The sequence below is a fragment of the Eschrichtius robustus genome, chromosome 20 (genome assembly GCF_028021215.1).
Source record: "Eschrichtius robustus isolate mEscRob2 chromosome 20, mEscRob2.pri, whole genome shotgun sequence".
Classification (NCBI taxonomy): domain Eukaryota; kingdom Metazoa; phylum Chordata; class Mammalia; order Artiodactyla; family Eschrichtiidae; genus Eschrichtius; species Eschrichtius robustus.
Genome location: NC_090843.1, coordinates 59,454,337 through 59,479,037, shown reverse-complemented (window position 1 = coordinate 59,479,037; position 24,701 = coordinate 59,454,337). Strand labels below are relative to the sequence as shown.

The 24,701-nt window shown below is 41.8% G+C and overlaps 1 protein-coding gene and 1 pseudogene across 2 annotated transcripts in view; one reads left to right on the top strand and one right to left on the bottom strand.

The window, feature by feature from the left end:
- STX8 (syntaxin 8) overlaps positions 1–24,701 on the top strand; it is a 241,661-nt gene that overhangs the window by 42,253 nt on the left and 174,707 nt on the right. For both annotated transcript variants that reach the window (XM_068531463.1, XM_068531464.1), the window contains exons 5-6: positions 2,610–2,734; positions 22,539–22,631. In XM_068531463.1, coding sequence (XP_068387564.1) covers positions 2,610–2,734; positions 22,539–22,631 — 218 coding nt within the window. The remainder of the gene's footprint in view (positions 1–2,609; positions 2,735–22,538; positions 22,632–24,701) is intronic.
- LOC137754972 (ADP-ribosylation factor 1 pseudogene) lies at positions 13,226–13,870 on the bottom strand (annotated as a pseudogene).

Below are 24,701 nucleotides of genomic sequence, written 5' to 3'. Positions count from 1 at the left end.
CTTGATAAATGCCACGTTGGAGGTTTTGCACGAAGTGCCATGAGAGCACCAGGAGTGATTGATTTAAGGGAAGGGGGGTGGGGACGGGAATCAGGAAAGACTAAACAGCAGAAGTGACATTTGAGTTGAGCCTTAGGGGATGAATAGAATTTTGCCAGATGGACAAAGGGGTGGGGGTGGGGACCCTCCAGACTCATACAAAAACATGAGAGTGTGAAAGTTTGTGCCTTTGTTTGAGACGTGGTGAGAGTCTGTAAGGCTGAAGGAAGAGTAGGGTATGGAAGGGGGTGTCGGGAGATGACGTTGCAGAGATCACTGGGGCCATGTTGTAAAGCTTAAGTTTGAGCTGTAGCTTCTTAGGGAGTCGTGACAGTTTTAAAATAGGGGAGATCTGTGTTCTAGAAAGATCGTTCTGGCAGCAGAGCGTAAGGTGATTTGAATCGGGGTGACTGGGAACAAGGAGAGCGGTTGCAGGCTATGAGCATCTTCTACGCGAGAGATGATGAGGTCTGAGCTGAGGCAGCACCAGCGGGGATGGACTTGGGGCGTGGACTTGAGAACCAGCTCCGAAGGGAGGTCTTGGGAATTGATGAGACGTGGCGGGGGGGTGGGGGTGAGGGGGGGTTGGATGACTTGGGAATACAGTGATGCCGCTAGAAAGGATAGGAGAAGAAACCGCTTATGAGGTGAAAGTAGTGAATTTGATTTTGGGTGTGTTGAATTTGGAGTGGAGTTCCCAGCTGGAGAGTCCTAAAGGAAAATCCATAAATGCAGATAGAAGAGCCTGTAGGGAGATGGTGTGGGTAGGGAAATTTGAAAGTCAGTGATTTTTCAATCAGGATGAGGGGTGGGAGGACCTGCCTCGTGTGGATTGTGATATGTGGGGTTTCTTTTTAACTATTTGTATGCTATTCCTCCCCCACCCTCAGATTTCTGATAGTGCCCTGCCAGGGCGGGAGCCCCAGGTAAGAATCCACCACCATGATGACTCAAGAGAATATGGCCTGTTTCATTCGTATTGGGGCATAAGAATGGTCTAAGCACTGCTAGCATCGGTCCTTACAGCCTGAAACCACAGGTAAAATTGCCCAGGGAGAGACAGTATAGCAAGAAGAGAAGATCTAAATAGAATCCCTGAGGCACACTGCTATTTAAAGGGCAGATGGAAGAAGAGGTACCTGCAAGTTACAGAGAAGGACCTGCCCGTGGGAGAGAGGGGTGTGGAAGGAGCCGAGGGAGGAGGGGTTTCCTGGATACTGGAAGAAGGTCAGCAGTGGCCAGTGAGGCCTGGAGGACGGGTGAAGTGAGAACTGGGACGAGGTTTATGGCAGTAAGGAGGTTATGGTTGAGAAAAGTCTCAGCAGAGTGATGGGGTAGAAGTTGGATCCCAGGGGCTGAAGAGTGAACCCCGAGGGTCAAGAAGTAGAGCTGGTGAGCACGGTCCATTCTTTTTTTTTTTTTTAATATTTGGCTGCGTTGGGTCTTCGTTGCTGCTCACGGGCTTTCTCTAGTTGCGGCGAGCAGGGGCTACTCTTCTTTGCGGTGCGCGGGCTTCTCATTGCAGTGACTTCTCTTGTTGCGGAGCACGGGCTCTAGGCGCGCGGGCTTCAGTAGTTGTGGCTGGCAGGCTCTAGAGCACAGGCTCAGTAGTTGTGGCACATGGGCTTAGGTGCTCTGCGGCATGTGGGATCTTCCCGGACCAGGGCTCGAACCCGTGTCCCCTGCATTGGCAGGCAGATTCTTAACCACTGTGCCACCAGGGAAGTCCCCCATTACCATCATTTTAAAAAATCCTATGAGTCATACTATAAAGTGAGTGGCTGTTCCCTTCTGGATAGAAGTGGTCGGATATGGTTTCATCCACAAGATGGTCCTCACAGTTTGGACAGAATGTGGGCAGGTGGAGACAGGAGAGGAGATACCTGGGTTGAGAAGGATCCTGTAAACATGGGACTGAGGCCAGAAATGTGTGTTCTGTGTTCCTTGGCCAGCAAGGAGCCTAATATGTCTGGTGCAGAAGGAGCGTGTGGGTTATGAGAGGGAGTCAAGATTAAGATGGATAATTCAGAATTTGTGTTATAAATGCTATGCTGTATTCATAGAACTGGTTTTGAAACCCTGCATGTGTTTCTATCTGAGCAGCCAAATACCCTCTAACACGAAAGTCAGTGGTCATTTTTAATGCTATAACCTGTAGTGGCAACATTATATCTTCTTGAGAAATAATATTTGTGCCTTTGGTGCCACCTGTGAGACAGACTTTGTCCTAATAGAAAGGCCAGTTCCATTTGGCCTTGTGTTTTGAAATTTAAGACCTTCATTTATGATTATTGACTCAGGTGTCTCATGGAGGATTAGTAAGAGTATTACACGCTGCCACAGTCTCCTTCACAGGCTGTAATTCTCCTGGGGACCAGGCTTGGGCTTTATTCATCTGCGTATCTCTTCCAGCACTGAACACAGTTGCTGGCATAAACTAAGCATGCAGTAAGTTGCAGTCGAATTGAATTTTCAAAGCAGGCGAGGCTAGCCCCCGCTGCACTCGTGGGAGTGATTTGCAGCAGAGCTGTATTTTTCGAGTTATGTAACGCCTTTAATCTTGTTCTCAGGTCCAGCCTGATGACTGGAGGGGCCAAGCGAGGAGTACCCAACCCTTGGCTCTTCGAGGAGCCGGAGGAGACCAGAGGCTTGGGTTTTGATGAAATCCGGGAACAGCAGCAGCAAATTATCCAAGGTACTAAATACCCCAAGAGTGTGGGCTCAGAAACATTGTCAGATTTTTTTATCATAGCTTTGGATATTCCTTATACCCACTGAAAATCGGAGGTAAAGCTGTTGGTCTTTGAGAGCTCTTGGCGCTTTTGTGCCTCAAGATACCTGAGGATTAGACAAACGCTGTTGTCCATCCAGGTAGCTCATGGAAGTAGGGATTCTCTCCTGGGAGAGGGACAGAGCAGTTCTGAGTCTGATCAGTCCAGGTGACTCTGAGGCATGTGCCCCCTCCCTGTTCTCCACGATTGGGGATCATTCTCCAAAGAAAAGACTCCATTTTTTTCATACATAAGTCAATTTGTTTTATTTTTTACTTTTTATTTTATTCTTTTTTATTGGAATATAGTTGCTTTACAATGTTGTTAGTTTCTGCTGTACAAAGAAGTGATTTTGGCTTTTACCTTCAAGTTCATCTTGTACAGTGGCTTTTAAAACTGCTAATTTCTTCTCTTTGTTAATTTCAGAAGTAACGCATAATTGTTATACAAAGTTCAAACAATATAGGGATATATAAAATGAAAAGCTGTATCTATATTGTTTCTCCGATCTCAAACTGTAAACAGGTTAACAATATATTTCTTCAGGCTTTTTTTTCTATACATACATACATGCATACATACTGTATATTCAGTATAAGCACACATATTTTACGTAAATGAGATCGTGATACAGATAATTGCACAGCTTTTTAAAAAATTTAATATGTGTGAGACATTTTGTCATGTCAGTGTTACAGATGTTATTCTACTTTTTTAAAAACAGCTTTATGGAGGTGTGGTTGACATCGTAAATAGCACATATGTAAAGTGTATGTTTTAGTAAGCTTTGATAGGTGTATACACCTGTGAAACCATCAGTACAATCCAAATAATAAACATAATCATTACTCCCGACAGTTTTCTTCATGTCTCTTTGTAAATCTCACTGTTGTCCCTCCCACATCCCCAGATAGCTGCTGATCTGCTTTCTGTTGCTACAAATTAGTTTTTTATTTTTCTGTATAAATGGAATCATACAGTATGTGCTCTTTTGTTGGGGGGAGGTGGGGTCTGGCCTCTTTATCTCAGAGTAACTATTTTAAGGTTCATCCACGTTGTTCCATGGATTAGTATTTCATTCTCTTACATTACAGGATAGTATTCCCTTGCATAAGTTGACCACGATCTGCATATCCATTCACCTGTTGATGCGTATTTTGTATTATACAAATAAAACTGATATGAACATTCATGTGCAAGTCTTTGTATGGACATACATTTTCATTTTTCTTAGGTAAATACCGGTGGAATGACTGAGGCGTATGTTTAACTTTTTTTAAAATATCTTTATTGGAATATAATTGCTTTACAATGGTGTGTTAGTTTCTGCTTTATAACAAAGTGAATCAGCTATACATATACATATATCCCCATTATGTTTAACTTTGAAAGAAACTGCCAGACTCATTTCAAAAGTGGTTGTACAATTTTACATCGCCACCAGAAGAATTTGTGTCCTAATTGCTTCAGATCTTCACCAAAGAGTGTTATAGAAAGTCTTTAATTTGAGACATTCAAGTAGGTGTGTAGTTGCATTTCATCGTGGTTTTAATATGTATTTCCCCAATGACTGAATCTTTGCATGTGCTTATTTATCATCAGCGTGTCTTCTTCGATGGATGTGTTCAAATTGTTTACCTATTTTTAATTGGGTTGTTCATCTTTTATTATTGAGTTTTAAGAATTTTAAAAAACATATCCTTTTATATGTTTGTCAGATATTTATGTTTTAGAAATGTTTTCTCCCCATCTGTGGCTTATATTTTTGGTTTTCTTAATGTCCTTTAAAGAGCAGAGGTTCTTAATTTTAATGAAGTCCAATTAGAAATCTTTGACTATCTAAAGCCACAAAGATTTACTGCCTTTTTTTTTCTAGGAATTTTATAGTTTTAGGTTTTACAATAGGTCTATGGTCTACTTTGAATTGATTTTTTTTTAATATAGCAAGATATAAATAGAAATGCATTTCTTTTTTTTTTCATTTGCATATCTATTTGTTCCAGCACCATTTGAAAGAAAAAGAGTATCCTTTCTCTACTTAATTACTTTACTGTTGTCGGAAATCAATTGACCGTATATGGCGTGGGCCTATTTCTGGACTTTCCATTCTGTTCTGTTTGTCCATTTGTTTATCTTTACATCAGTGCCACACTGTCTCCATTATTGTACCTTTGCCACAAGTCTTTAAGTTAGGTAGTATAAGTCCTCCAACTTTGTTCTTTTTCAAAATGTGACTGGCTATTCTAGATCTTTTGCATTTCCATATGAATTTCAGAATCTGCTTCCAATTTCTACAAAAAAGCCTCATGGGCTTTTGATTGGGATTACATTGCATCTTTAATTTGGGGAGAATTGACATTTTTTTTTTTTTAAACTTTTTTTGGGGTTTATTTAATTAATTTATTTATTTATGGCTGTGTTGGGTCTTTGTTTCTGTGCGAGGGCTTTCTCTAGTTGTGGCAAGTGGGGGCCACTCTTCATCGCAGTGCGCGGGCCTCTCACTATCGCGGCCTCTCTTGTTGCGGAGCACAGGCTCCAGATGCGCAGGCTCAGTAATTGTGGCTCACGGGCCTAGTTGCTCTGCGGCATGTGGGATCCTCCCAGACCAGGGCTCAAACCTGTGTCCCCTGCATTGGCAGGCAGATTCTCAACCACTGCGCCACCAGGGAAGCCCCCAGAGAATTGACATCTTAACAATATTGAGTCTTCTGATCCATGAATATGGTATATCTCTCCATTTATTTAGTTCTTTCATTGTTCTCAGCAGTGCTTTGTAGTTTTCACTGTATGTCTTATACATCTTTTATCAGATTTATCCCTAAGTAGTTCATATTTTTTGTTCTCTTATTGACATTTATAAATTTCTACTTCTGATTGTGGCTAGTATATAAAAATACAATTGATTTTTGTATACTGACCTTGGATCATGCAGCCTTGCTAATAAACTCACTAATTTTTTAATAGCTTTTGGGTAGAATCTATAGGATTTTCTATACAAATGGTCAATGCCATCTGTGGATAAAGACAGTTTTACTTTTTTTAAAAAGACTCAAGAGCAGTTTTAAGTACACAGCAAAATTTAGAGGAAGGTACAGAGAGTTCCCATATAACCCCTTTCCCCACACATGCATAGTCTTCCTCCATTATCAACCACCAGAATGGTATATTTGTTATGATTAATTAACCTACATAGATATCCTAATCACCCAAAGTCCATAGTTGATCTTAGGGTTCACTGTTGGTGTTGTGCATTCTATGGTTTGGACAAATATAAAATGACATATCCTTCATTACAATATCATACAGAGTATTTCCACTTCCCTAAAAATCTTCTGTGCCCTGCCTGTTTCTCTCCCTCCTCCCTCAACCCTTGGCAACCTCTGATCTTTTTACCATTTCCATTGTTTTGCCTTTTCCAGAATATCAGTAGTTGGAATAATACAGTATGTAGACTTCAGATTGGCTTCTTTCACTTAGTAGTATGTGTTTAAGGTTCTTCCATGACTTTTCAAGGCTTGATAGCTAACTTCTTTTTAGCACTGAATAATATTCCACTCTCCGCTTGTACCAAGTTTGTTTATCCATTCACCTTCTGAAAGACATCTTGATTGTTTCCATATTTGGGCAGTTATGAAAAAGCTGCTGTAAACATCTGTGTGCAGGTTCTTGTGTACATGTAATTTACCAACTCTTTGGATAAATACCAAGGAGTGCAATTGCTAGATCACATGGTAAGAATGTTTAGTTTTATAAGAAACCACCAAATTGTCTTCGAAAGTGACTGTACCACTTTTCATCCCCACCAGTGATGAATTGAGAGTTCCTATTGCGCCGTATCCTGTCAAATCCTGACAGCATTTGTTGTTGTCAGTTTCCAGGGTTTGGTCATTCTAATAGATGTGTAGTGGTATCTCTTGTTTTAATTTGCATTTCCCTCATGACTTATGACGTGGAGCATCTTTTCATATGCTTATTTGCCATCTGTATGTTGTCTTTGGTGAGGTATCTGTTAAGACCTTTGGTCCATTAAGAGTTCTTTGTATGTTTTAGGTGACAGTTCTTTATTAGATGCTTCTTGCAAATATTTTCTCCCAGTCTATGACTTGCCTTCTCATTTCCTTGATAGTATCTTTCACAGAGCAGAAGATTTTAATTTTAATGGAGTCCAGCTTATCAATTATTTCTTTCATGGATTGTACCTTTTGGTTTTGTATCTGAAAGTCATTGCCAGACTTCTCGTTTCCTGTTCTGCCTGTAATGGACCTTGGAAGTCACCACTCCATCCTAAAAATCAGTAATATAATAAGCTGAACAGACTGAAAAAGTCACCAACTCTTCTTGGATCTGTAAGAGAGGAGGACACAGGGCAAATCACTTCCTGCAAGATTGGAGAGACAGGAGAATACAGGGAGTCACAGCTTGCTGGAGCAGAGACTTCTGAGCAGAAACCAGTGTGAGAACCAGCTGGGTAGGAAAATCTGAACTGTAATTGGTGAGTTGCTGGAGGCTCAGTGTGGACAAATCTGAGAATTAAAAACTCCAGGGGACCCAGTCATAGTGGGGTCCTCACAATTTTGTGAGATTCACCTCTAGGAGCTCTACCAGGTTCTCACAGTAAATACCAGAGAAAAATCCCCTCCCATTTCTGGCAGAGAGAGGGGAAAAGGAACCATTTTGGAATATGCTAGAGCACTCTGTTCTTCTTAACAAGGTTTCATCCTCAGGAGAAACTACTTAACCAGGACCTAACTTGCTAGATTATATCAGTCTGACTGACCTGGGGGAAAGGAAATGCCTTAACTCTAGCCCACTAGCCATCCTGTCCCACCTTAAGTGGCAAGGGGAGGAAAAAACGTTGAAACACTTGTGACGTTCACAGCCCAGAGACATAGACTCACTAAAGACTGGGACCTAATGATAGGACTGTAGAACACTCCCTTAATGCCCACACTTTACCACCACCTTTTACTAAAGGTCTTTTTACAGCAGTTCATTTTACCACATACATCCTGTCTAATAAGAAGAAATTACAAGGCACACCAAAAGGCAAAAAAACATAATTTGAGGAGTCAGAGCAAGCATCAGATCCAGACATGCCAGGAATGTTGGAATTATCAGACCAGGAATTTAAAACGATGATTAAGATGCTCAGGATTCTGATAGATAAAGTAGATAGCATTGAAGAACAGATGGGTAATGGAAGTAGAGAGAAGGAGCCAAAAAGAAATGCTAGAGGTCAAAAACACTGTAACAGAAATGAAGAATCCCTTTGATGGTCTTATTAGTAGACTAGACATGGCTGAGGAAAGAATCTCTGAGCTTGAGGATATCTCAATAGAAACCTCAAAAAGTGAAAAGCAATAAGAACAAAGATTGATATAAAACAGAACAAAATATCCAAGGACATTGGGACAACTGCAGAAGGTGTAGCAGATGTGTAATGGGAATACCAGAAGGAGAAGAGAGAGAAAAAAAACAGAAAAAATATTTGAAAATGTGGCTGAGAATTTCCCCCAGGTTAATGGCAGACACCAAACCACAGAGTTAGGAAGCTCAGAACACCAAGCAGGATAAATACCAAAAAAATTACACCTAGGCATATCATTTTCAAAGTACAGAAAATCACAAAGATAAAAAAAAATCCAAAAGAATCTAGAAGTAAAACAACACAAAACAAAAAAGAACCCCTCACTTCTAGAAGAACAAATGTAAAAATGACATCTGACTTCTCAGAAGCCATGCAAGCAAGAAGAAAGTGGAATGAAATCTTTAAAGCATTGCCAAAAAAACCCTCCAAAACAAACAATCTCACCAATCTAGAATTCTGTACCTTGTGAAATTATCCCTCATAACTGAAGGAGAAATACTTTCTTAGACATATGAAAATTGAGGAAATTTGCCAGTAAACCTGCCTTGCAAAAATGGTTCAAAGGTTATTTAGAGAGAAGGAAAATAACAGAGATTAGAAACTTTCTACATAAAAGAGCATGAAGAAGGAATGAAGTGATAAGAAAAAAGTCATTGCCATACTCAAGGTCATCTAGGTTCTCTCCTATGTAATCTTCTAGTAGTTTTATAGGTTTGTTTTACATTTAGATTTATGATTATTTTGAATTTTTGTCAAGAATGTAGGGTCTAGATTCATTTTTTTGCATGTGAATGTCCAGTTGTTCCAGCACCATTTGTTGAAAGACTGTCTTTACTTCATTGTATTTTCTTTGCTGTTTTATCAAAGATTGTTGACTGTATTTATAAGGGTCTGTTTCTCGGCTCTCTGTTCTGTTCCATTGACCAGTACCACACTGTTTTGATTACTATAGCTTTATAGTAAATCTTGAAGTCGAGTAGTGTCAGTCTTCTAACTTTGTTCTTCTTCAATATTGTGTAAGCTCTTCTGGGTCTTTTGTCTCTACATATCAATTTTAGGATCAGTTTGTTGATATCCACAAAATAACTTGCTGGGATTTTGATTGAAATTGTGTTGAATCTATAGATCAAGTTGGGAAGAACTGATACCTTGACAATATTGAGTCTTTCTATCCATGAATATGGAATATTTCTCCATTTATCTAGTTCTTCTTTGCTTCCATTCATCAGTTTTGTAGTTTTTTTCATTTAGATCTTGTACATATTTTGTTTGATTTATACCTAAGTGTTTCACTTTTGGGGGTGCTAATGTAAGTGGTATTGTGTTTTTAATTTCAAATTCCACCCATTCTCTGCTGGTATATAGGGAAGAGATTGACTTTTGTATATTAGCCTTGTATCCTGCAACCTTGCTATAATGGCTTTTTAGTTCCTGGAGATTTGTCAGTTCTTTTGGATTTTTTACTTAGGTGATCATATAACCTGTAAATGAAGTTTTCTTTCTTTTTTCCCAATCTGTATGCCTTTTCTTTTCAGATTGCATTAGCTAGAGCTTCTAGTACAATGCTGGAAAGAAGTGACGAGAAGGGACATCCTTGTCTTTTACCTGACCTTAGTGGGAAAGCTTTGAGTTTCACATCATTAAGTATGTTGTTAGCTGTGGGGTTGGTTTTTTTTTTTTTTTTTGGCTGCATTGGGTCTTCATTGCTGTGATCGGGCTTTCTCTAGTTGTGGCGAGTGGGGGCTACTCTTCGTTGCAGTGTGCGTGCTTCTCATTGAAGTGGCTTCTTGTGGATCATGGGCTCTAGGCACGTGGGCTTCAGTAGTTGTGGCGTGAGGGCTCAATAGTTGTGGCTCACAGGCTCTAGAGCGCAGGCTCAGTAGTTGTGGTGCATGGGCTTAGTTGCTCCACGGCATGTGAGATCTTCCCGGACCAGGGCTTGAACCCGTGTCCCCTGCATTGGTAGGCGGATTCTTAACCACTGCGCCACAAGGGAAGTCCAGCTGTGGGGGTTTTGTAGATATGAAGTTGAGGAACTTCCTCTCTATTCCTAGTTTACTGAGTTTTTATTAGTGACGGACGTTGGATTTTGTCTGATATGTTTTCTGCATCTGGTGATATGATCATGTGATTTTTCTTGTTTATCCTGAAATCCTATGTGTTGGTCTGTGGTTTCACCCATTAGCTGTTCGTAAACAATGCATCTGTATCCTAAAAAGCACCACATGTCATAGCTGATGGTTGATGGGGAAACTCCTTTGATGTGGTGCAATTTTGATGAGATGATTGTGGAGACATGAGGATGCCCTAATGACACTGATTTGTCATGGTTGCAGCATTTGAACTTGTATAAAAAGGAAATCTGTAAGTCTATAACCTGGCAACGTTTTATAACCCTGTATATTAAAGATGGCTTTCTCATAAAATCCAGAACCACACAGCCCTATGGGCAAACACTCGTGATGTTTGTGCCTGTGTTTTTAAAGGTGCTGTGATGGACAGTTGGCATGCCAGGGTTCGAGAAGAGTGGATGGTTTGAAGTGCTTGCATATACCTGTGCAAAATCAACTGGCTGCCTCTGTTCCTGTTTTACTGTAAATTTTATGGTACTGTTTCTGTTGCATTCTCCAGGGAGCTTCTCTGTAGACAAACACCCCCCCCCCCGCCCCACTGCCCCCACAAGTGGTGGAGATGCTGGTGTCTGAGTTTCCTGGTGTATCCAGGAAATCATTTTAAATCAACTCTTCTCCAATAAAAATTAATTTTAAAGAGTTGCCAGAAATGAAAAAGTGGACATCACTACTATTTACAATGATGTGTTTCAGCTTACTTTTTCATTTCTGATATTAGTTGTTTGTGTCCTTTCTTTTTTTTCATAGTTGGCCTGACTAGAGGCTTATTGAACTTATTGATCTTTTCAGAGAACCAGCTTTGGTTTCATTGATTGATTGATTATTTATTTATTTACTTATTTATTTATGGCTGTGTTGGATCTTCGTTTCTGTGCGAGGCCTTTCTCTAGTTGCGGCAAGCGGGGGCCACTCATCATCGCGGTGCGTGGGCCTCTCACTATCGCGGCCTCTCTTGTTGCGGAGCACAGGCTCCAGACGCGCAGGCTCAGTAGTTGTGGCTCACGGGCCCATTTGCTCCGCGGCATGTGGGATCTTCCCGGACCAGGGCTCAAACCCGTGTCCTCTGCATTTGCAGGCAGACTCTCAACCACTGTGCCACCAGGGAAGCCCTCACTGATTTTTTTCTCTCTTGATTTCCTGTTTTCAGTGTCATTGATTTCTGCTCTAATTCTTAATATTTCTTTCCTTCTGCTTATTTTGGATTTAATTTGCTCTTCTTTTTCTAGTTTCCTGAGGTGGAAACTTAGACTATTGATCTTAGATCTTTCTTCTTGTCTAATATATGCATTTGCTGCTATAAATTCTCCTCTATGCAGTGCTTTTGTTGTATCATAAATTTTGGTGAGTTGTGTTTTCATTTTCATTTAGTTCAAAATATTTTTAAAGTTCTTTTGAGACTCCTTTGATCATGTGTTATTTAGAAATATATTGTTTAATGTCTACATATTTGGGGATTTTCCAGCTATCTTTCTGTTGTTGATTTCTAGTTCAATTCCATTGTATTCCAAGAGCAGAACTGTATGATTTCTGTTCTTTTAAATTTATTAAAGTATGTTTTATGGCCAAGAATGTGGTCTATCTTGGTGAATGTTCCATGTGAGCTTGAGAAAAATGTGTATTCTGCTGTTGTTGGATAAAACAGTCTGTAGATGTCCATTACATCCAGTTGATTGATAGTGGTGTTGAGTTTAACTATGCCTGCTAGATGTGTCCATTTCTGATAGAGGGGTGTAGAAGTCTCCAACTATGATAGTGGATTTATCTCTTCCTCCTTGCATCTCTCTGTTTTTCATCTCATGTAGTTTGCTCTGTTAGGTGCATACACATTAAGGATTGTTATGTCATTTTGGAGAATTGACCCCCTTATCATTATGTAATAATCTTTACCCCTGATAACTTTACTTGCTTTGAAGTCTGCTCTGTCTGAAATTAATATGACAACTCCTGCTTTCTTTTGATGACTGTTAGTATTGGTTTATCTTTCTCCATCCACTTACTTTTTTTTTTTTTAATAGTTAAGAGATTTTATTCTAATAGCTGTAATTACAGTGCTTGTCTGTCGAAATGAAAACTGAAAACAAGTGTACAAAACTGATTACTAATTGTGTATTGAAAGCAGTAAGAGGTTCGGAGCAGGCAAGCAAGGAGACTGCAGGGCTCCTGCGCCAAACAGAGCGTTCCAACCAAAGTGCCCATGCTGACCCAAGAAAAGCTGGGGTTCCTCCAAGGGGTCTGACAGCAGTGGGTGCAGCCTCCAGCCCATCTCCCGGGCGGCCATGTAAGCACAAATGCTATGTGGTGTGGGATGACCCGAGACAGAGCAAATCACAGGGACCTTACTGTGACCATGCAGAATGGATCATGGCTGGTTCTGCCCCATTTCACATGCCCAACAGGAGGTAGACCACCGGTGGACTGAATTCAGGCTATTACTGCAGAACCTACACTAGGCACGTTTCTCCCTTCTGTGTGTTCAAGTGTTCTCCTTATCTTGTAACTATTTTAAAAAATGCACCGAGTTTGGGTTAAAAACCAACCACCAAAATGGATCTCAACACAGATCTAAAGCCCAAGAGGAGGAGCATCCGGCTCATCCGAAACGGCGACTCCTGGATGATCTGTGTGCCTAAAATCCCTTCTCAGTACTAAACAGTGGGTTGGATTTCTTTTTACAAAAAAAAGCTGAGTACTATTGCATAGGAGTACCAGAAGCTGCCTCATTGGAAACAAAAACTATTTACATTAAATAAAAACCCAGTTGCAGGCAGCGTCTGCACATTTACAGCCTGGTGAAGCACACTGTGACCGACCATGGAGACAGCTTCTGGCACTCACACCCCAGGGGCGCATTTGCCACATGAGAGTAAAGCGAGGGTAGGAGGAGGGAGTGAATGGGGAGGAGAGAGGAGTCCAGCTCACTTCTGGTTCTGGAGCCGATCGGACAGCCGGTCCAGTCCCTCATAGAGCCCATCCCTGCTGGTGGCACAGGTGGCCTGAATGTACCAGTTCCTGTGCCTCAGAGTGTAGACCCAGCTTGTCCGTGACCTCTGCTGCATTCATGGCATTGGGGAGGTTCTGTTTGTTAGCCAGCATGAGCAGAACAGTGTCCCTGAGCTCGTCGTCTGCCAGCATCCTCATAAGCTCCTCTCGGGCCTCATTCACACGCTCTCTGTCTTTGCTGTGCACCACAAAGGTGAGACCTTGTGTGTTCTGGAAGTAGTGGCACACAGAGGCTGGATCTTGCCCTGGCCGCCCACGTCCCACACAGTGAAGCTGATGTGCTTGTATTCCACGGTTTCCATGTTGAAGCCTGTAGTGGGCGTGGTGGTCATGATTTCACCCAGCTTCACTTTGTACGGGATGGTGGTCTTTCCTGCAGCATCTAGGCCCACGATGAGAATGGGTGTTTCTTTTTTGCCAAAAAGGCCCTTGAAGAGGTTTGCAAAGATACGCCCTGTGCTGTAGACTGGTGGGAGCAGCCCTGGGCACAGAAACCCTCGGCGGCCGCGGCACAGCTGCTGCTCGAAGGCAGGCGTTGGTTTCGCTCCCACTCCATCCATTTACTTTTAATCCATATATTTCTTTACATTCAAAGTGAGGTTCTTATAGACCACATATAGTTGACTCTTGTGTTTTGATCCACTCTGTCTTTGTCTTTTAATTGGTGTAGTTTTACTTCTTCATTTCAATCTAGATGCCTTTTATTTTTCTTTCTTGCCTTATTACACTTGCTACAACCTCCAATACAATGTAGGAATTATGAGAGCAGACATTCTTGCCTTGTTTCTAATCTTATGGAGGAAATATTCATTTGAAAGCCAGATGTGAGTTTTTCTTTGTTCAGTTACTAGATATTTCTTTCTAAAAATATTCTTGAGTTTTTTTTTTTTTTTTTGCTGGGATGCAGTTATTTGGGTCTTGCTTTGTCAGGTGGACCAGAGCAGTGTTTATTTTAATTTTTATTTATTTATTTTTATTTATTTATGGCTGTGTTGGGTCTTCGTTTCTGTGCGAGGGCTTTTTCTAGTTGCGGCAAGTGGGGGCCACTCTTCATCGCGGTGCGCGGGCCTCTCCTTATCGCAGCCTCTCTTGTTGCGGAGCACGGGCTCCAGACGCGCAGGCTCAGTAGTTGTGGCTCACGGGCCTAGTTGCTCCGCGGCATGTGGGATCTTCCCAGACCAGGGCTCGAACCCGTGTCCCCTGCATTGGCAGGCAGATTCTCAACCACTGCGCCACCAGGGAAGCCCAGTGTTTATTTTAGAGTAAGGGTCAGCAAACCATGACCTATGGGCCACATCTGGCCCACCACCTGTTTTTGTATGGTCTGCAAGGTAAAAATGGCTTTTCCATTTTTAAATGGTTGAAAAGAGTCAAAGAATATTTCATGACTTGTAAAGGCTGTATAATATTCAAAGTTTAGTGTCCATAAATAAAGTTTTATGGAAACACAACCATGCTCGTTCATTTGTTTATTAGTTATGGATGCTTTCCTGTGACAATGGCAGGGTTGGGTAGCTGCAGTGGAGACCATATGAACCAGAAAGCCTGAAATATTTGCTATCTGGCCCTTTATAGAAAATGTTTGCAGACTCCAGTCAAGAGGTGATTTCCCTCACTCCTGTGCCAGAGCCATTCTGCATACCCTCTCTGATGCCCTTTGAATTATGAGGTGACCTGGTGGGTAGGGGTAGGAATTATGTGTGCAATTCCTGTGAGCTCAGAGAGTTATTCCTTCTAAGGCTTTCAGGTGGTTCTTTCCCCAGCCTTAATTTCCTCACCCATGTGCCCTGATCAACACTCACCTGAAGTCTCAGGGTGGACCCTGTGCAAATCTCCAGCATTTTCTCTCTGTGCAGCTCTCTGGTACTGTGCCCTACGTACTGTAGCCACCTGGACCTGTTTTTTGGATTCTTCTCAATTCGGGGAGACTGCTGGGCTCTACCTGGGATCTGGCTTCCCCACACCATAGCCTGGGAACTCTCTCAAGGCGATGGTGTGGGGCAGAGAGCTTATCTCATCTGTTTCCCATGTCTCGGGGACCACTGTCCTTCATTTCCTGATGTCTGTGTCTTGAAACTGTTGTTTTATATATTTTGCCTGTGGTTTTGTGTTTTGTTTTCCAGTTGTTTGGGGCCAGAAGTAAATCTGGTGCCTGTCAGTCCCTCTTGGCCAGAAGCAGAAGTCTAACTCTGTTTTGAACTCCCTTTTCACAGTGAAATTATCTGGTGAATGAAGTACTGTTCCTCCCGTGTCACTTTAACTCTATATAGTTCACCCATTTTCTGAAGTAAAGTGAAGAAATTAAGAACAAGGCAGATTTTACTTTTCAGGATTCATGGTTCCTGAAAGGAATGTCTTACTAGCCAATACTAATGAATTTTCTGGGCATTGTTGCTTTTTGCCAAGAAAAACTGTTTTCAGTCAGGAAAAGTTATCCCTGCCCCTGAGGAGGTGCCTCATTCAGAGATTGCTGTAGGCTAGGTGTCAGAGGACGCTGCGTGCAAGTGTTTGTATTGTCTCCAAAACCGAGAGCACCCTTATTGAGATGCCCCCCCTTTGGAAGCCGGCTGGCTTTTGGGGTTCGGTGGGGGGGAGTAAAAGAATGGAGGAGAGGAGCAGCATATATTATAGGTCAGGATGTTTTTCTACTCTTTGTGTTTTGAAATGCTCTATTCCCCACCCCCCCCACCGCCTTGATTTCTTAGCAAGCTGTTTTTCAAGGATAAACACAAAAATGGAAGTCATCTTTACACGAAACCCTCATTAATCTTTTCTCTGCCCCAGGAACCTTGGTGATGCGCTGAGGTTACCATGGCTTTGCTTCCTGGCCAGGTCCCGCACTGGAAAAAAAATACACAACCACAAAGGGTTGCTTCTAACTTCCTTTTGCCTGTGGAATCTGTTAGCCTTTCTGTACTTTCGTTGACCTTTAGAAAACACTTGGAAAGTCATCCTGAATAACAGTTTTTTGGTAGAGCTTAGACTCGAGGCAATGAATGCCTTCCTTCCCTGACCCGGAAGCTAGGCCTCGTTACAGCCAGTTAGCCGGCCTCAGCTTCTGTGCTACCTAAGCCATAATTTGAGGCGCGAATGGACGTTTAGCATTTAGCAGAAGATGGGTGAGGTGATGACAATAACTGGATCACCTCAAAAATCCCTGTGAGAGGGAATTCCCTGGCGGTCCGGTGGTGAGGACCTGGCGCTTCCACTGCTGGGGCCTGGGTTCGATCCCTGGTCGGGGAACTAAGATCCTGTAAGCTGTGCGTTGCGGCCAAAAAAAAAAAAAAAATCCCTGCACTAAAACAAGGGAAGGTGCTTTTTTGGTCAGTACAGACCCTTGTTTCTGAGTCAGATGGCGGGTGGCAAACATTGGAGAATTGCTCTACCTCTACCCAGGAGGTCGCTGTTGCTGGGGCTTCTTAATTAGCTCCAACTATTCTTACCATAGTCTATAGACGTTCTTTCTGGATTCTAGCAGAAAGTTGTGCATTAGTTCTGGGTTTCTGTGTTCTTAGGTCTCTAAGTATTTTCATAGAAATAGCGGTGGGGCAGGTGGCCGGCCGGGCTGCGTTGTACCCTGGCACATCTAAGCAACTCATCTTTGAACACTTGCAATCATAACCTCACAGGTTTTTCAAGATAACCTTTCTTGCAGCTGTCACCTACACCAAGATTCCTTCCCCCCAGATCTTAAAAACATCTGTTCCTAGAACTTGCTCTAAGAGTCTTTCCAATGTAGTGATTATCTTTACCCAGTGTGACCTCATCTACTTCCCCTTCTTCAAGGAGAGCTCCTATATATCAAATGTGGGAATTTCCATCGCTCCTCTCTGGGCACTGGACAACACTGCATCAGCTACTTTTTCTATTACCTAAACTCAGAGAGCTGTCTAGTATTAACGAGAAGTCCTTCCATATGTATGTAGCAGAGACTGTATTTCTTCCTTCTACAGACCTAGAGGGTCTTCTGTGGTCATTCCTTTGGTGTGGATCACCAAAGCAAATGGAGAAACCCTCCATTTAAACTAGGCCCGTTTAAACACCTTTATTAAATACTTGCTCTGTACCACCAGTTGGGCTCTGAACCAGTTGGGCAAAACCATAGGAAAGGAAGACACAGCCCCAGCCCTTGCGGCTCTTGTCATGTGCTCAGTCGGGGGCCTGAGGTTGCAGTTCTTAAGAATGTTCCTTGGTTTTATTTACTTGTTAAAATGTTGGTAACTTGGTGCTTTTGACAGCTTCAAACATATGAAAGTAGAGAAAGTAAGATAATGATTCCGTCTTACCCATCACTTGTTTCAGCAATGATCAACCCATAGCCCATCTCGTTTCATCTATATGTCTACCCACCTACCCATCCCTGGATTGTTTTTGAAGCAAATCCTAGACATTGTACAATTTCATTGGTGAATATTCCAGAATATAACTCTAAAGCATGCCTGCAAAAGATAAGGACTGTTTTTAATAGTAATCTTTTATTTATTTATTTATTATATTTATTTTTGGCTGTGTTGGGTCTTCATTTCTGTGCGAGGGCTTCCTCTAGTTGCGGCAAGTGGGGGCCACTCTTCATCGCAGTGCGCGGGCCTCTTCACTATCTCGGCCTCTCTTGTTGCGGAGCACAGGCTCCAGATGCGCAGGCTCAGTAGTTGTGGCTCACGGGCCTAGTTGCTCCGTGGCATGTGGGATCTTCCCAGACCAGGGCTCGAACCCGCATCCCCTGCATTAGCAGGCAGATTCTCAACCACTGCGCCACCAGGGAAGCCCCAAAGGACTGTTTTTAAAAAACAGAAACATAACCACCATGCCATTATTACCCTTAATAAGTTAACAATTCTTAATCTGAACACTGACTGGATATTTGATTTCCCTGATTGTCCCATGATGGGTTTTTTTTTCAGGTTGTTCAATTCAGGATCTGAATATGGTCTGTACATTGCAACTAATTTGTTATGTCCCTTAAGTTTCTTTAGTAGGTAGGTGCCTTTGCCAACTCTTTTTTTCTTTGCTGTTTCTTTGACGAAACAAGGACATTTGCCCTATAGTTTCCCACTATCTAGAATTGCTATTTGTATCCACACACATTGTTTAATGTGTTCCTCTGTCCCACATATTTTCTGTAAATTGGTAGTTAGATTTAGTGGCTTGATCAGAATGACGTCTGTTACTTTCGGCAAGAATACATTATGATGACTGTCCCTTTATTTTTAATCTACAGCCACCAGATTGTCCTCCCACAATTACATGGTATTTAGTTAGAAGATGGTTTTTCTGCATGTCTTAAGATAGGAAGTAGTCAAACACCTAACTATTCTGAAGCGATTTTTCAAAAAATGATTGTATTTGTTTTCTACTGCTGCTATAATAAATTAGCACAGACTTAGGGACTTAAAATACAAGTTTATTATCTTATAGTTCTGTAGCTCAGAAGTTCAGTACAGATGCTACTGGGCTACGATCAAGGTGTTGGCAGGGCTGGGTTCTCTTCTGGAGGCTCCGGGGGAGAATTCATTCCCTTGCCTTTTCCAGCTTTTAGAGGCTACCCACATCTCTTGGCTCCTGGACACCTTCTTTAGTCTTCAATGCCAGCAAGTTGCATCTCTCTGACCCTTCTTCATGCCTCCCTCTGACCACAGCTGGGAAAGATTCTCTGTTTTTAAGGACTCATGTGATTAAACTGGGCCCACCTGGATAATCCAGAATCATCTCCCATCTCAAATTCCTTACCCTTAATCACATCTGCAAAGTTTCTTTCGCCATGTAAGGTCATATATTCACAGGTTCCTGGGGTTAGGATGTGGACATCTTTAGGGGGCCATTATTCTATGTAGTGCAATGGTCATCCAGTTTTTAAAGTCAATACCATTATAAAATTGAAGAATGATTAATAGAGTATGGTATGTTGCAAATGATCTGTTGTGATATCATAATGCTTTAGGGTATCAATAAGGTAGGATAGATTAATGAGCTGTGATTACAACATCATAGTAGTTTTACATGGTTCTGGGTAGCTGTCTGCATGGGTCTTTGATAATCGTTGATATTTTTGCAAGTAGCAGCATTTTATTTTGTTCACTGGCTCTAAGATGACCACACTGCCTCCCCTTAGAAATGCTGCTTTAAGACTTGTAGAAGCTCAGAAAATGGTACAAATGAACTTATTTACAAAACAGAAATAGTCACAGATAACAAACTGTAACAAATTTATGGTTACCAAGGGGGAAAGGGAGCGATAAATTGGGAGATTGGGATTGACATATACACACTACTGTATATAAAATAGATAGCTAATAACAACCTACTGTATGGCACAGGGAATTCTACTCAATACTCTGTAATGACCTATATGGGAAAAAAATCTAAAAAAGAGTAGATATATGTATATGCATAACTGATTCACTTTGCTGTACAACAAAAACTAACAACATTATAAATCAACTATATTCCAGTAAAAATTTTAAAAAAGACTTGTAGAAGCTCAAGTCATCAATATTATTATTACATACACAGCACCTCTGTTATCTGGACCTTCTGTGTTTCTGAATTATAGGATGAAAATTTATTGTAGCACTTAAACATAGTGAGGAGGTACTAAGTTCTTATAGAAATGATTTGAGTAGAGCAGAATTTTTAGCCCTCGTTCTGCTTTGCATTAGCAAGATAACCTTTAGGTAGTTAAGTCAGATAATGAGTCAAGGTTAAGTGAAAAGAGTAACATAGGTATTTTTCATTCATAATCTATGTCTGTACTAGGTAAAGCAACTTCAGGACTTTAATGATTTTTTTCCTAATTGAAAACCATAGAGGAATCTCCTTTTCTCTTTTTATATTGTTTTACCTTTTAATTCGCGTTGACACTTGACCCTCAGTTCTACAATATATATGGTTTATTTGGGGGGTGCATTTGGAATTTCACTGTAACATCGGTCATCCTAAAGCAGCACTAGGTTGATGATAGATTTTTCTTGGAGGCCATCCAAGAGGTGGTTACTAAAGACCAAAAGGACCTCATTATAAAGTGATTTTGCTATAAGATCGTCCCTTGGAATGATCCCTAGAGACAGCAGCTCATTTGTACAGTTAAAAGAGCATGTAGTGTCAAAAATCATTACTAAGGGGTCCTTACTGCACACCATTAGTTTAAATAAATTCCAGATGAATTAACAAGTTGTATAATGGCTTAATTCCATAAAAAGACTAGGAAAAATTATATAAGGAAATGTTGTTAATGTGATCTGGGGCAAGAAGACCTTTATGATTTCTGCTTTTGTAGATAGCCCTTCATGTGAAACAGACATTAAAAAAAAAAAAAAACAACAAGTGGAGCCACGAATGGCCTGTTACCCTCACCCAACAGAGTGCTTGGTGGAAAGAATCGTTAGACTCAGCCTTGGAATCTTCTTTCCAATGCACCTGCAAGCAAAGGGAAAAAGTACTTATAAAGAGATTGGGACTGCCTAGAGTTTAAAAAAAATTTTTTTTAAATAAAGGATCTTGAGTAACTTGAGTTCTTTTCTCTTTAAATTTTCAAACATTTAGAAAGGTAACACATTTTTTAAAAGCAAAAATGCTATTTTACTATACATTGTTTTGTATTCTGCTTTTCTTTTTTAACCCAATAACGTATCATGAACTTCTTTTGAAATCAAAATATACCTGTACAATATCACTTTTCACGGCCATATAGTGTTTTACTCTATGGCTGTACTCTGTGTTTCGCTTGTTTGTTTTGGCCTCACTGCATGGCTTAGTGGGATCTGAGTTCCCCGATCAGGGATTGAACCCGGGCCCCCCGGCAGTGGAAGCGTGGAGTCCTAACCACTGGACTGCCAGGGAAGTCCCTATACTCCGTTTTTAAACAAATCCCTGTGTTTGGGCATTAGGTTGTTTCTAATTTTTCACTATTATAAATGTATCCATCTGGGTCCAATCAGGAGAAAGAAATTCGAACATGGAAAAATGTAGTGTATGGAATTATTTAACTATAACATGGGGTTAGAGTAATGAGGGGTTAGCCAGCAGGAAGTAAAGAGACAGAACTAGCAGGTAGAAGGTGTAGTCACTCCCCTGTGGAGACAGAGCGCCCACAGCAGTACCCCCAGGGTTGAGGTGCAGATCAGGTTGAAGAGGGCACAGCTGGGGTTCACTGGATTTCAGAGAAGTCGCTGTGGGGCCGAGCTGGCGACACTGCCTGGAGATGGGTCCTTAGGGTACTAGGGAAAACAGTGCACAGGGAGGCGTCTTACTGGAGGCACTCTATTCCAAAACTGCCCAAGGAGGGGGTGTGTTGGGAGACGTTGCTGGCCTTGGGGTGCTGTTGGCCACTGCACACCAAAGGAGCTGTCAGCACGGCAGGAGTCTGTCAGGAGGGCACTGGAGCCAGGAAGCAAAACCCGTTTCCCTCGCAGTATCTCTGCAGTCTCCTCCACCGCCAAAGCTGGCAAAGGAAAAATTATTTAAAGGACCCAGATCCATTTTCACAGAGCAGTCAAAAAAGGGTGAACTTGGAGCTGAGAGACGATAAATTGAAAAGCGACAAAGGAAGCAGTGTTTCAAGGAGTATCCTTGTATATACATCAAGGCATACCATCCAGATGTTTTGTTGCCCACATTTCCTAGACATAGAATTGATCAAGACGTAGGCACGATTTGCTCTCTAGAAAGATGTGTTAACTATCCTCCCGTGACTTAGCACTTAGAGCTTCTTCACACTTTACTTAACCCTGGGTGTTAGCATTCTTTTTAATGCTTACAAATCTGGTAAGTCAGAAAAAAAACAAAAAAAAACCTCAGTATTGTTTTTAGTTGATATTTTTAAAAAATTAGTGATGTCAGGGCTTTTATTTTCCTTTTTTATTCTTTTGTGCATTTCTTATCTATATCCTTTGCCCATTTAAAAAATTGGAAGATTAAGTCTTTCGTATTGATTTGTACATGCTCTTTATGTATCAAGTATCAGAATGTTTAAATGGTTATATAGTCAAATCTTATATTCATTTGTAATGTTTAAAATGTAATTCATCTGGAAATCATTTTAGTTTAAGGTCTGAGGGTTATAAGTGTTTAACTTTTTAATTTTGTTCCAATTGTTCCAATAATGTTAACTATTTTCTCTCTTTTCCTGACTGATTTCAAATGTTACTTTGATCATATATTGTGTCTATTTCTAGACTTTAAATTGTTTTCCTTTGGTTTTTAGTGAGTTAATTGTCTCACTTTCTCTTTCAGAACAGGACGCAGGCCTTGATGCCCTTTCCTCGATCATAAGTCGCCAAAAACAAATGGGGCAGGAAATTGGGAATGAACTGAATGAACAAAATGGTAAGAACACATCTGAAATTGACCAGATTTGCCATTTAATATAAATGCTAAAGGCTTGTCTATTCGTTAAATGGTTTTAATATTACAAAACACCTAAAGTGGTTTAACGTCAATGGATTTTTATATTGACAGTTTAATGCAATTGAGGGTGGTTTGTGGCAGATTTAGACTGTAGTTACTAAACACTAGGAAAAGAAATTTGGTTAAAAAACGTCCAGTTTTCTGTAGCTGCTTTTAAAAATGCTTTGTTTTGTGATCTGTGTATCCTGTGGGCTCTACCTTATGTGGTCACAGGGTGAAGTGGCTCAATGCGTTGTACACCAGTGCAGGGGCCAGGGCACACTGAGTTGTCCTCTACACACCGGTGGGGGGGCGGGCGGGGGGAGTTGGCTCCCCTTCCGTCATAAATACCAGGCTGCAGGGCCAAAAAATACTTGAAGATTTTTTTATTCAGGGCTCGATGTGACAAACCTGGCTGGAGAAAGATTAGTTTGCAAACCCGCAAGCAGGATGGCTTGGGAGAGACAGAGCTTTTAGTCAGGCGCCTACCCAGAAGGCTGTGCGGTTGAGGGTCCAGGGGCGTGAGTGAAAGATGCAGCAGTAGGAGTGGAGGAGAGGGGATGGAGGCAGGGGACTGGCGGTGCTTTTACCGCATGGACCCTGTCGGGAATGGGGGAGGGGGGAGTCGCTGGTTTGTGAGTGGAGATCCTCAGTCCGGTTTGGACCCGTCCAATGAGAGATGCCAGTGAGGAATCCGAGTCACAGCGTCGAGTGGACGGTGGGAGATACGGTACTAGAGCTCGGCGAGAGGACAGGACCAGAGGGAAGAGATGTGAGCAGCTTCAGCAGAGAGGTGCTGGGTGGAAGCAGAAGAATGGTTGAGTTTCAGTGAGGCGAGCGTTTATCGAAGGCCCCTACTAGGTGCTAAGCCCTTTAATCTGTGCCGTTTCATTTAATCAGCGCATAGCACTGTGAAGGTGATGTTATTGCTGTTTGTCAGAGGTGAAGCCCAGAGTGGCTGAGGGGCCCCGTAACGTCACCTCAGTTGTAAGGGATACAAATGAAATTTCACACTAGCTTCCTCTCTAAGGAAGACAAAGTGGGGAGAGAAAAGTAAAAAAAGTAAAAGGTTTCAGCTTTTGGTCATAGTATCATGGAGGCTCACGGTGGAACAGCTTTCAAGAAAGCTTACCCTGTGTGGGCGACCATTGGAGCCCTGGGGGTGGGCGCGTACTCGCTCCAAGGGGGGGCTGCACCTGTCAGGTTGCGCAAGTCCCACTTTTCTTCATCTCTACAAAGACTGAGTTCATCTGTTGCCACAGTACTATTCCATTCATCTGTCATAAATGCATAAAAAGTTAATTCTATCCATCTGTCATAAATAAATAGATCACCAAATCAAATGGAGAAATCCTGTGGCTTTACCATCCTAATAGAGGTTCTTAATGGTTTAAGGACAGAGAGGAGGACAGTTCAGTCCTTTCCTGATGGTGCTGATGTGAACGTACTAATTCATGTATGTGCATCTAACTCAGTTATTGGCCAGTTCCTTCCTTGAAAGACAGTATTCATAAGAAAATTAGCTCTGTAGGAAATCTGCCTATCATAGGTATAATTGTTCTTTATCCCAGGGAAATTTAGCCTGTTGAGTGGGTCAGTCTAGAAAGGACGCTAGCCACACACTGGTAAAGCACGTCCGTCCTGTGATGTGCTCAGATAAGCCATGTCTAGTAACCGTGGTCCATGGTCAAGGATGGATGATGCTTGCTTTGGTGCGATGACTTGCTGACTTCCCGGATGAAGTCTCCGTGCATTTTCTTGCATAAGCAATCACACTGGCATGTCCTTATCTTGTTCAGTAGCCACCATACTTTGCTGCGTATTAGAATCACCTGAGGACCTTCTCAGCCTCCAAAGCCCAGGCCATACCTGAGCTGGTTTTCTGTTGTTGCTGTAACGCATTACCACAGACTTAGTGGCTTCAGACAGTGCAACCCCCCTCCTTATAGCTCTGGAGCTCTGAAGTCTGCTATGGGTCTCACTGGGCTAAAACCAGGTGTTGGAAGGGCT